At 33.4% G+C, this 16,552-nt stretch overlaps 1 protein-coding gene across 1 annotated transcript in view; it reads right to left on the bottom strand.

Moving 5' to 3' along the window:
• Positions 1 to 16,552, bottom strand: part of ADGRV1 (adhesion G protein-coupled receptor V1) — a 548,065-nt gene that overhangs the window by 451,029 nt on the left and 80,484 nt on the right. The window contains exons 33-41 of the mRNA XM_063086652.1: positions 15,094 to 15,303; positions 8,412 to 8,542; positions 7,424 to 7,523; positions 6,609 to 6,788; positions 5,820 to 5,983; positions 3,432 to 3,525; positions 1,300 to 1,378; positions 1,052 to 1,190; positions 271 to 412 (exon numbers count right to left, since the gene is read on the bottom strand). Coding sequence (XP_062942722.1) covers positions 271 to 412; positions 1,052 to 1,190; positions 1,300 to 1,378; positions 3,432 to 3,525; positions 5,820 to 5,983; positions 6,609 to 6,788; positions 7,424 to 7,523; positions 8,412 to 8,542; positions 15,094 to 15,303 — 1,239 coding nt within the window. The remainder of the gene's footprint in view (positions 1 to 270; positions 413 to 1,051; positions 1,191 to 1,299; positions 1,379 to 3,431; positions 3,526 to 5,819; positions 5,984 to 6,608; positions 6,789 to 7,423; positions 7,524 to 8,411; positions 8,543 to 15,093; positions 15,304 to 16,552) is intronic.

Below are 16,552 nucleotides of genomic sequence, written 5' to 3'. Positions count from 1 at the left end.
ATTAAAACAATAACCAAAGAAATGATTTCATATTATCTTTTGTACTAAACTACTTTTTTTGTTTTTTACATACACACACAGATATACAAACACACAGGCTAGAAGCACTGATACACTGATACAGGAATTTCAAAATGCTGAACTTAAAATATTTTTCACTCTAAGCATAAAAAACCATCAAGCCTCACTAACCCCTTTACATCTGCTCTATCTATATTAGGGAAACCAGAATGAGGGAGAGGGAACTGTGTATAAGAAATTATCAATTACCTATTGTATTTTCCCCCAGCTCTAGTCCAGGAGAAGGATTTGTTAAAATCAGCTGAAATTTTTCATCTCTTTCCGGAATGTCATCATCAAGAATCATGATGTCAATGTTTTTATACCTTTCTCCATCAGCAAAATGAAGAATCTGGTCAAAAAGATAAAAGTAGACAGTATTATATTTAAATACATTCTTGAGTTTTTATAGAAAATTTGGAAAGAAATACAGTATAGTTGATAATGTGAAGAATAAGCTATTCTACAGGAAATTTTTTTCCTTATTTTTTGCATGATCACTTTTTATTTAAATTGACTATATTAAGTTAGAAAAGGAAAAGTCATGGGGGAAGAAAATAAACATTTGATTAAGGAATAAAAGGCATAAAGAGTCAAAGTAAAAAGCATTTTAAACATAGTGTTTCAGTAAGTTAAAACAAAGAAATGAATGTTAAAATTTTCAAGAAGCGAAGGAAACTCTCTGGGAAGGTCATCTAATAGTATAAATTCTTTAACACAACAGCTTGTGTTCTTTAGTATCAAATATTGTAATGAAATAGTTAATAAATACAGAATAATCTTTACAATAGTACTGAAAATTTAATTTACATTATTTACTAAAATAGTGAAAAGAACTATTCCATCATGTGGAAATCATCCCGAATTTACTGTGGATTATATAACAGATTATTAAGATTATTTATACAGGACCTAAATCACTGTAATTCTCAAAGAATAATAATTATAAAATAATTTGTGAAAGTCATCTGTGATAGATTTTGAGACCCACCATCGGTGTGAAGATGTAATCCAGCCCCAGTTGTGCTTCCAAATTCTGGGCATACACAAATAAGGCAACGTGGCCAAGAGCCTCTCTGCTTCTCTGGGCCACCAGGGCTAAACTTCCATGGGTTTCATTTACTTCAGTCCTATGACAAAGTAAAGAGCATACATTCATTTTGCCCTTATAAGCTTTTGTTTGGTACATAGTAAAAATCTGAAACTCAGAAATGGGCTCTCATGTAGACTTCAGCTTACCTGCTACGCTGCCATTCGATCACACCTCGGGCACCATCGTTGGCATCAATAATAATTTGTGCAGTCAAGCCTTCTGAATCTGAAAAAGCATAGAAACATATTTTGAAATAAATATAAGTGATTAAAAAGTACTGTTTAAAATAGAATTTAAACACAGTCCCTTTGAGATTATATAATTCCTAATGTATAGGTATCATTGACATTACTCAAAAGATGTTTAAGAAAGCAAAAACACAAATGCTTATAACATCTGAATAAGGACACTTTTTGCTAACAAGAGGCACTGATTTATAGAAATTTAATTACCTAAAAAGAGTATGAACTAATAAGCAACAGAGGTTATGGTTTTGTTTCTTTTATTTTAGTCAACTAAAAATATCTGGCACCTCTTTTCTACAATATCATCATTTCAGGAGGAAAGGGAAATAGGAACAGTTGGAAGGAGTAGAAAAGGCAAGAAAAGAGGAAAAAGAAATGGGAATAGAAAGGAGAGAAAGTGCAGAGAAAGATACAGGTGTGAAAAGGAGAAACAGAAAGACAGGGATATGATCAGAAGTTGAGAAAGGTGGTAAAGAATGGGGAAAAGGTTTGGTGGAAGAGCGACTAACGCTGAAGTAAACTTCTCTTATTCCATTTTATTTTGTATTCTGTCTACTAAGTTCAGAATGTTACCAATACCTACTATTTAGTCTTGAAATATTAACTAACCCTGTTATTGGGTTTTTTGTTGTGTTTTGTTTTGTTTTGTTTGCGGGGGGTGGGGAGGGGAGGTGTTTTTCTACTACTTTGTCCTTTACCTTTTAAATTTCAGAAGTGCTACCTTAGTCTAAGATACTTATGAGAGCTGCCTAGGCCGGGAAAGGGGTAGAGAGGATGTAATTCTCTCTAGAGCAAAAAGAACAACACTGTCGAGGAAAGAATATAAAATCAGGATTTGTGCCCATCAGAATAGAGGCTAAGAAGCAGAGATCCTAAAATCAGGCCATGCCATTGAAGCCCTGTGCTACCATTTCTTAGCTGTGTGATTTGGGGCATTTTACTTAACTTCTCTTGGCCTTGGTAAAATGGGAAGACGTAAGTAAAAATAGCACTAGCATACAAAACATTGAAACAAGGGAATTAGAAAGCACTCAACAAGTGTCAACTATTCAAATTAAGTCTAATGTAAGTATAAAAGAAATACGAAGTATTTTTTTAGTTTTCTTAGTGTGAATAATAACTATCTTGTAATGATACTTGATGTAAACAGTCTAGACATTGGAATCATCTATTTTTTTTGCAAGAGAATTGAAACTTTTCAGACTATATGTTAGAAACTGATTATTTCCTTTGTATATTTTCAAAGATATCACATTAAGCCTCAGAACTGAGTGAGGAATGCATGTTCCTCAGGTCACTGCTTGTAGCCCCCCTGCTCCTCCCCCAGATTAACTGCTGCTCTGTCCAGTACACCTTTTAACCAAGGGATGGGGATAGGCTACCCTCAGTGCTATCAACACCACCCCCTACTGGAACGTCACACCTACAAGCATCAGATAAAACTTCTCAGTGATGTCCAAACTGCAAACAGGAGTTTGTGTTTAAACACAGGAATACATCTTTTTAAAAGAATCTACATAATTTTGTGCTAAGGTTCAAGTTTTACCTTTCAGTCTGTAATGAATTAACTGAGTCTTTTCTAAAAGCATGAAAAGAAAGAGATAAAAGGTCAAAAAAGAAGCAGAGAACACAACAAACACAAAAACAAACAAAATTTCTGCTTAACCTAAAAGAAAATAAAATCACGTGGTAGTTTAGAGTGCTAATAAAAATAGCTGATTAAATTTTAAAAGAAAATTAAAGAAAAATGCCTTCCAAAGAACTAACTCTATTTCGAGGATTATGAGTTTGGTTATTAAATAATTATAAAAGATAAAAAGCATCACACAATAATTCTTAATGTCTTTACACTGTCCAATGTACAAAACTGCAATATATGATATTCTCTAAATTAAAAAAAAACTAAAACCCTATCATATTTACACACATAGCTGAGATTAACAAACATCACAATGATAACTTCTGATTTAAAAATGAATTCCTTTACTTCATTTGAAGTGAAAAAAAAGAAACAAAGAAACAAACCATCATACCTAGTCTGGGAGGAAATGAAGTTAATGGAGCCATTATAAGTTCAACATAAGTTAAATTCACCAGGAAATATTCTTCTAGCTCTGGCATATCATCCTACAAAAATTACACCCATTAAATTTCTTTAATTATGCTTTCAAAGTAACTACCCTTTATAAGCTGTATTTTAGATTATTTTACAAATATACATGCTTAAATAGTATGCAGAAAATATAAAAATGCAAATAGATAGTCAATAAGATTTAAATGAAAAAAACAAGGATAAAAGTATTAACCTTATACCTGGTTGTATAGGAATTTATTAGGTTGAACCATATGAAACCACTCAAATATTACAGCATTTTTAATTTAGACATATTATCTGTAAACTAATTATATAAATATACAAATCTAATTATTTTAAGTATAATATTAACAAAAGATTTTAAATTACCTTAATATCCAATGTTTAGAATGAGGAATAGAATGATACAATGAAAAAAAATACAGGCTTTGCAATCAAAGAGACCTAGTACAAAACTCTGTAATTTTAGGTAAGTGAATTAAATTTTAGAACCTCAATTCTATCCTCTTTATATGGTGGAAATAATAGCTAATTTGGGGGGAGGGGGATTGTAATAATGATTGAAAATCATGTGTTTGAATTGCCCGGCCTAGATAGAATGCTTTAAAGATGATAGCTATTTATTAGTCACTAGTCCGCATAATAGAAATGAAAACAAGGCAGGTGTCCAAAACATGAGGATTAGCAAAACCCGTGTCAGGAGTGATGAGCGAACCATCAATATTTGCATAGAAACTCAATATGTATACACACTCATATGTATATGTAATTTATTCACCAACGTACACTTTTCTCTTCATTTTACTTAATGGAGATATGTTTCCATGTGAAAAAGTAAGAAAATGATCCATGGTCTCTAGACTATCTTATGCAATATATGGACCAATTTGAGTTACAGAATCAGTGATGTAAAGGGACTGTCCCCACCAACCCCCATGCAAGAACTCTCCCTTTGCCACTCCCAGGGTGGTTTATTACTGTACGCAAAGGCCTGCAGTATTTTAATATAGTGCTACTCTGGGAGCAGAAAGGGCTGTAAAGAGCTAGGGAGAAAGAAAAGTAGAACTAAAAACCCCAAGTTCAAAAAGCTAGACTCCGTGGAGGAAAGAAGGGTGACTGTATCTTCTGCTTTAAAAATGAACATTTCTAAGGAATAATTAGATAATAATTAAATAACATATTAAGGAATATTAGATAGTATTCCATTTATTTATATTCAGTTACATTAAGAGATTATCATTTGAAAGATGACATACTTGCAAAATTATCCAATTTTGTGTTATATGGCACATACTGACATATATTATCTTTTATGTTAGAGTTCTCATAATATTATATTAGGTTATAATACCATGGTAATCAACAAAATAAGAGTTACTGACTTCAGATGATGGGTGGTTTATACTTCATACAATTTTGTAAAAATAAAAAGCCTCTGAGAGAATAAAATCTTTTTAAAATTAGAACCCCCCAAAAATAGTAATTGGGAAATATTTTTTCAAATGCAAAGTTCATTCTCTCTCTCTCTCTCCTCTCCCTTTTACCTCCCACCACCACATACCATCTCCTACCCACTCCATAAATACTATTTTAATAAACCTTTCAGAAATTTATTTAGGTACTTGAAACACTAAGTCCCAAATCAGCATGAGATTTCACAATATGAAAAATCATTTAAAATGCAATTTCAGTTGCCAAGAATTACTTTAAGCTTGACCATAATCACATTTTATGCTATCAGCTGCTAGTGAGTTTCCCACTATCTCTAACCAGTTTTGCCATCAAAGATTATGACCTACATGAATTTGCTGGGCCCATGAATTCTTTCGAGTAATCAAAACACTCCTTTGGAATTTCTTAGGCCAATACCATGTTAAAGGGGACTGCCCTAAAGAAATTCTCTTTATCATGAGATGTTTCTATAATAAAATATACAACAGCAGGTCAGCCTATCTAAACAAGAACAGAAATGCCTCTTAAAAACTCACTAAAAGAAATAAGCTGATTTAGCGGCACCAGCAGGGGGACCCAATCAGAAATGAATTCACCAAGTTTCTGAAGATTATAGTTGTAGAGTTTTCAAACCTTATATTAAAGGCAGAGTAATATTTTTTAAAAAATAGAACTAAAAACTATCAGGTAAACTCAGTCTCTATGAAATTTAATGTCTTAAAATACAAAGTTATTAGAAGTTTTTTAGTCATCGTACTATTTATAATGTTATAAATAGAATATTCCAACAATTTCTACTTTCTACTTGGTTACTTCAGGTTTAACCCAATAATAGTTTAACCCAATAATAGAGAAATAGCGTTAAGAGTTTTACCTCAAGTATAGTAATATTGATGGCTGCTGCTGTTTCGCCTTCTTCTAAAATCAGAAAGCCAACTACCGGGACAAAATCAGCTTTGGGCTCTGCTAGGTTTCCTTCCGTTTGGTTCTTCAGACTCAACATTCCAGGAACCGTGGCATATGTGACATTGATAGCTCCTAATGGAATTGGTTGCAAAAAGATTGTATAATTATTTAAACTTTTAAAATAATGTCTCTTTGTGAACTTTTTTTGTCTTTCCTCAAAGTACCTGTGGTAGCCTGTATTACAGTCCCAATTCCTCACTCGCTTCCTACATCCATGATCTTTACCACATGATGGCTGAGTGATGTCTCACTGTGGGCAAAGCATACTTCCCTGCCTCTAGACTTTGAAATTGCCTGTGTGACTTGTTTTGGCAAATAGTGCAAGGTAAAGATGATGATGTGCTAACTCTAAGCCTAGACCTCAGGGGGCCTTGCATGTCTCACTTGCTCTCTTGTGCCTCTGCTGGTCCCAGGAGAAGAAACAGACATACAGAGTAGAGCGGCCCCTGGCCAAGCCCAGCCTGGATGAGTGGACCCACAGCTAGGCGGTTACTATACGCTGCTGAGATCTGATGATTGTTTGTTACACAGCATTTCTGTGAAAACAGATAATTTTTTTAATCTTTCCAAAAATAAAGAAGTCATAAAGTCCTGTCCTGAATGAATAAATACTAATGTTTTTCCTGACCCTGATTTATTTTAGCAAAGGCTTTCATCCACACAAGTGAAATATTAAAAAGCCCAGAGTAACACAAACCTAGAGATCCGAATTCTCTGTTGATGTAAAGCTGAACTGTTATGTTAGCCTCTTGTACCAAAACAAATCTTGATGAAAGAGCAAAATTTAAAACTCCATGTGGTTCATCACTGGCCTCTACCGTCAGGACAGCTGCATAGCCTTGAGCATCAAGTAGAGCGATTCCTGCTGGAGGGACTCCTAAAACATCAGGGACCACGTCAAGAAATCTCACAGTGATTGGCATTCATTAACTTCTAAACACTTTAAAATATAATCTCACTCTTAAAAACACATTGAAGTAAACCAAAAGTGTTCTAGTTTGTTCACTTCTATAACAGAAATCCTCAGGTTGACAAATAGAGTCCACCTTCCATTTTTGTTCCAGACACCAAATCATGAATTCTTTAAAGTTGATATGCTATTGTCATTATTGGCAATATTGGTTATCTGAATTACAGAAATTCAATAAAAACTGAGGAAAAGTACCCAGATAATTTGTTCAAAAATTTGAATTGTCTGTGTAATTTGGCCAAAACCCAAATTGATCTGTTAATATAAAGCAAATTTCAGAAAACCCTACCTTTGGAAATGTATTTTATCCCATAAATAACTACATAACAAAACTTTTTACAACTTTTTTCTGAATCCATAAGAATAAGTATTCCCATACTGCACTAACGTTTTTTCAATCTAACATTTCTATGGGACAGACCATATTTAACACGTTTTCATTGGTATGCACCTAATTGTCAAATACAGAGATGGCAATTATTGTTTCTTTCTTTTCTGAAAAGAATATAACAGAAAAAATTTTAAATTGAATTCTAAATTACCTTGTGTTCTGACATCATACAGAATGACTTGGTATACTTCTTTCTCTTCAGGAATGTTGTCATCCAACAAATGCACAAATATCGTTTTATTCAATGACCCCTATGTCAAACAGAAAGAAATCCATCCCTCTATTGTTATTGAACACAAACTAACTCCTTCTTTTATTGGTCTTATATGTGCATCCAAATATATGAGAGAGAGAGAGGGAGAGAGAGAGAAAGAAAGGAAAAATAAGACAGAAAAAATAAGTTCTATCAGTGTAAAGCTGGGCTAGGAATCTATAATTAATAATAATTTACTGCACGTTGTCCAATGGCTGGAAGAGAGGAGAAAGAATGCCTTCATCACAAAGAAATGATTAAGTTTTGTAATGATGAATATGCTAATTACATTGATTTCATCATCACAGATTGTATACATGTACTGGTATTCAACTCTGTACCCTACAAATATGTATAATCAATATGTTTTAATTTAAAAAGGGGAAATAAAGGGAAAAATAAATAAATATGAAAAAACAAACACATATATACTCATTTAAACTGTGACTTAAAAAACAATTAAATAAAAATTATTGACTTGTTGAAAACCACACTTGGAAAGTAGATAGAGGTAGTAGTGGAAGATCTTAATTACTGAGCTAATTAATGTAAATATTATCCACGATTGAAAATTTCAGACAAGGCAATAAGTTGGGGAGATTTCTACAGCAGTGGAGAATAGGAAAAACTGGAGCTGTGAAAAGAATTCCACCGTCATCCAACATAGCACTCAAGGCAGAAGGTAAAAATATGGGCTTGGTTAATACTCAGTGGAAATGAAGAGAAAAAGAATTAAATACATCATCAAGGAGGATTCATACCATGTGGGTGTGGTAAAGAGGGAAAGATGACTAAAATATAGTGGTGCTAGTTTTCTACCCCATTTTCCTCAAAATACATTGTTTTATATAGATATTTGTCATAAAGCTTTTCTTTGTGGTATTACCTCAGGAAAGAATAGTTGTCCAGTAAAGTTAGCAAAATTGAGTTCTAGATTTTGCCCAATAATTTTCCAGTTAACAGTAACATTTCCTCGACCAGGAGCTGTTCTTATCACATGGAATTGCAAAATTTCTCCTGCAAGTAAAATGTACAGAGAGATAAATGCTCAATGGAAAATGAACATCACATTTGACCTCAACAGAACCCACGTCCCAAGCATGCAATTATTACAGCACCTTTTCCAAGAACACTACAAAGCTGTTCTGTTTTGAATTTTCTAGTCACTTTATACATGCTTATTGCTTATTTACACAGGGATCTCACTTCTAAATACTTCCATTTAGTAGAACTTTAGAAAATTCAGTATGTAAAAGTTACAAAAGCACATGCTAAAGTGGGAAACACAAACTTAAATACACTCCAAAACATGCACCAGAACACGAGTGTTCTGTAAATTAAAGAAAATGATAAAGTCTTTGTGGTCAAAACTAGTAATAACACAAGTAAATTCTTCCTTCACTTCTCAAAAGGACACAAATTTCTTACACTGGTGTGCAATGTGATTTTACACAATGCATGCATATAAATGCTTGCAAATACCTGAAAATCACATTTCTTTAGATTGTAACTTACATATACCATCAATGATTTTGTTTTATAAAAAGAAATACAAAGGAAAGGTGTCAAATCTGTACATCAACTTCTGTAACTTCATCAAAGTTACAGTTATCTTTCCTGGATAATTGAGATATTTTAGATTCTTTTCATTCCTGGCTTTTATTCCCACATAATACTTTGTAAAATTGAAGAAAATCACGAGAGTCATTTCTTTCAATTTGCTAAAAGTAGAAAGGAGGCTGCTAGAGAGTATGCTGATGGCCATGTGGCTTGCTGAAAATATGCTCAATGTACTAGTTATATGATGATGAACACAAGTTAGGGTATACTAATGAACTATATCACTAAAAAATTATTATTAGGAAATGATAAATAGAACAATGCTTAAAAGGCTTTAAAACAACACATCCTTATTCAAATTTTGTTGCACAGACATATAGTTGAAATCCATAAATATTCATTAAAAATGTCACTTTTTCTTAGTTATTAAAATAACTTTTACGTATATAAGTAAAATCTTCCAACACTTTTTAAACAAAGCAGAAATAAAACAATAATATATAAATACCTTTGTACATATTTTTAAACTACCACAATTTTTTTATTTCTAAAGATAATAAACCTAAACAAATATTTCCAATAGAAAGGTTCTTAAGTAAAAATATCATGGATTAATTAATTTAGAGACTATCTTAAAATAAATTTTTATACTAAATTTAAACATAAAATATTAGTACAATAAATTATTTTGGGAGACTGGCAAACATAAGAAGGCAAATGCATAAGAAAGAACTTCTTAAATACATTTCTAAGTGTTCCAATACAGAAAATATTTAGTCACCATTGCATTAGTAGACTATGTCTTGATTTTTTTTTAAACATATGGGAACTGCTAATTAGAAATCAGATTGTCCAAAGAGTAGGATATAACTGAAAAACTATGTACAATCAGCCATAATTGCTAGCACACTATTTAAAATTTTTATACTTATATAACTCATTATGAAATATAGACAGATTATGAAATCCTGGAGCCTATCTACTGTACAGCATACAGAATTTCTTATAAAGCAAGTTTGTATTGAAAAACAAGAGTTTATAACTGAAAAGCATAGAGGGCTCCTTGAAGTTATTAAGCTGTCTCACCAAACCTACAGTGTTTGGTGACACAAACAAAAAAGGTTTATAGAGTCACGGTTTTCAAATGTTTTAAAACCTCAAAACCTGGTAATTGTGGGACAAGAAAATTATGAAAGTTTGACCAAGTGCTACAAATACAAAGAGAACACTTGGCAAGAAAACAAAATGTAGGTCAGTAAAGATCCATGTCAAAAGAAAACCTATAGGGCTGGCACATTAGCTCAATTGGTTAGAGCATGGTACCATAACACCAAGGTCAAGGGTTCAAATCCCCATACTGGCCAGCCGCCAAAAAGAGAAAAAGAAAATCTATAATCATAATAACAAAAAAATTATGGTTGCAAGTTTATACATAGAGATTTGAGAATAAACACACCATTTTAAGGTGAAAATAAAAATGAATGCTGGGGACAGAAAAAAGTAAAAACTTCTGACAAACTTACTACATTTAAAAATACTTGAAGTCTAATACTACTTAACAAATATCATCTCTGAGAATTTTAACAAGTTACCATGGAAGCAGCTTGCAAGAAAATATTGCAAAAAACACAATTTGAACAATCACACACACACACACACACACACACACACACAGACACAGAGAAACACTTAAATAAAAGGTAAACAAAATATTTCTTAAACACATAATCTCATAAGCCTATTGCAAATTTATCATGTCAACAGCAAGAATAACGTGAAATATTTTTCTAAGCAATAATCAAAATGAAGGTATTAATTCTGCCTCTTCAGGGCAGATTCCCAGGAGCCAGATCCATTTAAAATGTCTCCTGGGAAAATGACTGGAAATACCAGAAGGCTACCTCCTACTTCGGTGAGAAGTCAAAGAACAGTTATGGGAAAAAGAAAACCTAAGAAACAAGTGCTTAGTCTTCTCAATTTAAGGAGAAGAACAGAAGGAAAGTCTTAGAGAGAGTATGTTCTAAAAAGCCTGAAGAGGGCCCTCACTTACCAAAGAGTCTGACTACATTACTGTAAGATCATCTTGACATGAAATCCACAAAGTCTACCAAAAGTTGGTGACGCATTTTAACTCTAAAGCAAATCTATTATAAAGTGTCTAGGCCTACTCTAATGCAGATAAAGAATATAAATAAACATACATTTTAATCCACTTATTCCTAAAACCAGCATTCTTCTCACAAAGATAAATATCAATTACAGTGTATATAAAAATAATAGAAAACACATTCTAATATAAATACACAATACACAGCATACATGTACCATCCAAATTGATTGCCCTCTACAATAAAAAGAAAATGGGTTAAAACAACTATAGAAATATTTTAAATGTGAAGCACAGACTCTTCGATATGAAGAGTTAAGGAAAACAGTGGTGTTTTTAATATACAATTCTGTAAATTTTTTTGATAGAGTCACATTTGTTGTTCAAATCTGTGTGTAAAAAAGATTCATGCTGTCTCTAAGAAAAGGAAAAGTTTTAAATTCAATGACATGGTGATTATGCTGCTGCTGAGTTGAGTGACTGAGTGAAACATCTAACAACAGATTTATAAAGAGCACATTTATACACCTTTTGCAACTACAGTAAAATCAATTGCCCCATATTTCTAAATTCTGTCCATCACATTTGAAAGACAATATTTACCACTGGGCATCTCTCCAATTGCTTTAGGACAAAACATAGAAATAGGACTCTACAGAATTCAATACATTGTTAAACACTAAGGCAATTCCTGCCCATGAATCAAAAATGCATTCTAGAGACAGAAGTTCAGAATAGTCCATGTTTTAAATCTAATCACACAAATGAAACTCCAACTCTAGGCCAAAAATACTGTTAACATTGTTAAAAGCTCACAAGGCATTTTTCTTTTTTTTTAACCTCATTTGTTATCTTTGAAGAATCGCCATGACATTTTCATTAATTCACTTTGGTAAACTCATTTTGATACACATTTTTCTATGTAATTTTCAAGGTAGTATAAAGAATACATACATGAAATATTGAATTCTTGAGGTTCAATATGCTATTGAAAAAATTGATTTAGACTCTAGGAAAAGGCTTAGGAATAAGGGGGAAGAAAAGTAAAAAAAGAATTTCCCCCCAATTTTTATTTAGAAAATGTAAAAAGATTTAGGAAATGCTCACGCAAGCAATAAAAGCAATTTGGTTTTCTATTTCCTGTACCAAACTCATGCTTATAGATTTATATACTAAGGTGGATTTTTAACCAACAACACACTTGGACCATTTGTTTTAATAACTAATTCTTTTTCTTCTTTGCATCTCCTGCAGATACTTAGTTGTTGGAAACTGAAGATACCACAATATATTTTTTAGGCGAAGTTAGTCCAGGCCAAAGAGAACATAGGTGCTAGTGTCTGCAGTTTCTCTAAGATGCTGTAGCACCCAGCAAGAGCATTTCTATTTCTTCTGAGCCCTCAAATCCACCACTACCACCACACCCAGACTCTCACAGGACATATTTTCACAACACTGGTTGTTTTACAGTTAAAAATCTCTTTAAATTGATCCTGGACATCCAAACTTTTTGGTAATCTTCAAAAAAATTCCATCACATTGCTGAAAAGCATATGCCCAGTCCAGTTCAAAGTCCTTCCTTAAATCTAATCTAACTTTTCTAGTCCCTAATCATAGTTAAGCCCTTCATACCACCAAAACTTTGATTCTCTTTTTCTACATTATTTTCCTTCCTCTATTTCTTCAACAAAACAAAAACAAATCCAATGCACTCTTCTTTAATCTGTTTTCTCCAATATTTCTCCTTTTCTTGTTCCCCTAGCCAATGAACAGTGATTCTTAAAATTTTATGCCATGAAGGACAATGGCTTTTTGTTTGTTTGTTTTCTTTTATTTGCCTTAACCCATCATAGATTGGCTGTTTTTGTAAAGTACAATAAAATGAACAACTAGCTAAGTTCAATAGCAAAAAGAACATGCATACAAAATACGAGCCCATAAATACTGCTTTTGGATATCAGAGCAAAGTGAAATTGTAATAAAAGTTTCTAATCTTTTTGCCCTTGTCACAGGCAAGCACTGTGGACGGGCACCCCCCTGAGGACCACACTTTCAGGAGCACTCCCCAAAGGCCTCCCAGTCATTCTGTCATCCTTACATATTTGCTTCCCATCCCCGATTCTCCTTTAAAATTCCTCTTCAGTTGCTACTGTTTTCTCTAGACCATTGGGAGTCTAATCCCATTTGTTGGCCAAGTAGATATGAGATACATTGATTACTTTCTTCTGGTAAGTGATGAAAACACTCTATTCCCACCTCTCTGGCCAAGCCTCCTCCCCTCTCAGGTATTTTTCCTTTTCCAGCACCTTACCCTGGTGTTCCACATGACTCCATCTTCAGTAATTTGCCTTTCTTTCTCTGTCCACAAAGACTGTATTCAATTTCCTGATTTTAACTATCATCTCCGAAAATTCAATTTCCATCTCTAAGCTGAGACAGCGTTGATTCCTCTCACTAATTTCCTTCTCTCACATAGACATTGCTACTCAGATTCATTATTCATCCAACTCAAACCACTTCAAATATTTACCAAGAGTTCCTGCATTGTCAGGTTCTGCAGCAGATACACATTCAAGCAAAACAACATCTTTCCTCACGAGGTACCGTGCAGCGTGGCTTTGCCACACGGCTAGGTTTAAACTCCACCATTGAATAGCTGTGGGCTATTTAGTCTCTCTCAAGTTCAGTTTCCTTCTGAGAAAATCTGATATATACTATTATACCTACTTAATAGGACTGCTGTTAAAATGAAGTGAATGGATGTAGAGTGTCTGGCACACAGAACACACTTCATAGATGCTGCTGTCATTATTAAGATTACTCCTGCAGAGACTTTTTACTTGTGTTATGTTACAAATACTTTTCTGATAGAAAAGAAAAGACTATTGGAAAATGGCTCAAACATTTGCATACACAAGAGGTCTTCAAAAAGTTCATAGAAAGGTTCATTTAATTTCTTTTTTCCATAAACTTTCTGCAGTACTCTCGTGTAAGTTAAAAAAACCTGCAAGTTGGGAGTACAGTAAGGGTAAAATTTCCAGCACAGCTACTAACTAGCTGTCTGATCTTGTCAAATCACTCAATCTCTGTGTCGCAGTTTTCTCATCTTTAAAATAGAGGCCCATATACATTGTCTATATCTTTTTCATTTCTTAACTCTTAAATTTTTTACATTCCAAACACAAACTATGTGGTAAAATACAGGCTATAAATAAATACCTCTCTTATCTCAAAACAGGCTTATTGAAAGACAAAAACACTACTATAATTTTTTAAACAAACAAAAATTAGTCTTTGTGTATAAAACCCTGCATATGATATAAAACATTAAGTAATGATTCAAGAAAACTATTGTTTTTCAAGAAAAAAAAGGGACATTTTATAAGGTTTTCTAGATTGGCACTTTGTTCATAAAAATACAAACATGATATAAAATCCAGGCTAAAATATTCACTGATTATAAACTATTATTTGTTCTTAACAGGGAGCCAATGTTTTACTGTTTAATATCAACAGCTACCATTGAGCACATACTGCACTTGCCAGGAACTAAATCGTACTTTACATTTATAAGCTCACTTAATCCTCACAAAGAAACCTATGAAGTGAGTAATATTTTCTGTCACTTAGATAAGAAAGCTGAGCATCCCAGGTTTGATTAACTTCCTTAAAATCACACTGGTAGGGGATGGCAAAGAAAACACAGTATCAATCTGCAAAGCTCCTAAATCGAGTTAAACAGTTCACTATACAGCCCTCTCCCAAATAAATTCTATGGATTAACACACATAGCTCAACAAAATAATAAAAGGGGGAAAAAAATCAGAAGCTGTAAAAGACTAGATGAAAAATTACATCCATGAAAATAGAATGACTGTGCTCAGCAGAAAAAGGAACCCACCTTCATGACCTATGACAGATCTGGAAGCAGTCTGAAGGCTAACAATTCCCGCTACATTGTCATTGGCCAAAATATTCACTCTCACAGTGTCGGAGCTGGGCAAAATTCTACTTCCACCTTCGGTGTACACCAAACTAACTATGATGCTTTCATCATCCTCTGGATCGGAATCATCCAAAATGGTTAATATGGCAATCTTTTTGGTTTCACCTATAAAAAAAGTAATAGGACAAAAACCAAAGTAACAAAATCACCAAACAGAAAACTCAGAAAAGCCCAAGATAACTTCTAATAAAATCTGTTAAGCAGAAATATGTGAGTGAATTATAATAGTTCAATATTATGAGCAATATTAGCACCACATAAGCACTTTTTTGTACATTAATCTGTATGTCCTTTCACATATAAATACACTGTAAAATTTATTAATGTGGACAGTTATGGAGAAGGACATTTTGAATTTTGGAAAAGTTAAAGGGTAAAATTATATCATGGCTTTACTTCCTGGTCTTTAGTCAAAAAAGATGACCTAGTTAGTAAAAGAGTTTTGGAAGCATCCTCTATTTAGAAATAGCTCCTGTTAGGACAGTGGAGTCTCATTTCATTCTGGCATTACTGTGAATAATCTTAAACAGGTATTCAGCCCAGTACCTCCATGAAAGACCGGGACCACTTAGGGAACGGTGGTTAAAATGGGGAACAAAAAAAGGAATGGCAAATTCTGAGCAAAAAGTCCAGCCTGAATGAGTTTTGGAGCAAGGAGATGAGATGACAGCATCAAGTATCAGTTACCAGGATGTAGTGCAATGAAGGAAGGAGGCAGAAAAGGAATGCAAAGAGATGAGTGATAGCCACAAGGGGGCACCACTGGATGTCCTAAACCCAACACTGCTTCTGCTGTTCAGCCTACGATGTCCCCTATTAAATTCATCCCCACTTTTTTGTAAAGAGGATATAGGGAAAGGAAAGAAAAGGCAGGAGAAAGGAGATTAAATGCATGTTCTCTCTCTCGTAGCCCTGGTGCTTTTCATCAATACAGCAGTGTCAAGACCGCCTCAAGAGAGCACACATTATCTGAGAATCTAGGTAAGCTATAAAATGAAGTCCATTTTGTGTGATGCTAAAATCACAATTCAAGGTGATAATAATTTGTATAATGCTATTGTTCTATATGATAACTTTCTTTGCAGTTACCAAAGCCACTGGAAAATCTAACCTTAAACTTCATCTTCACTCCCTCCTCATTACATTTTCACAATTCTCTTTGAAATAGAAAGGATACCAAATGCTAGCCGTCCCCCGCCCATTCCACCAAGTACATCATATTCCACTATTTCACTATTCCCCAAATCATTTACTAGGAAATAATCATTATATAAATGTTTTATACTATTTTTTTAATTTACTCTAAAATATAATGCTTATTAGATGTTTCAAAAAGTATACTACATATGTTCCA

Source organism: Cynocephalus volans, chromosome 2 (assembly GCF_027409185.1).
Source record: "Cynocephalus volans isolate mCynVol1 chromosome 2, mCynVol1.pri, whole genome shotgun sequence".
NCBI lineage: Eukaryota > Metazoa > Chordata > Mammalia > Dermoptera > Cynocephalidae > Cynocephalus > Cynocephalus volans.
This window is presented reverse-complemented; position numbering and strand designations above follow the sequence as displayed.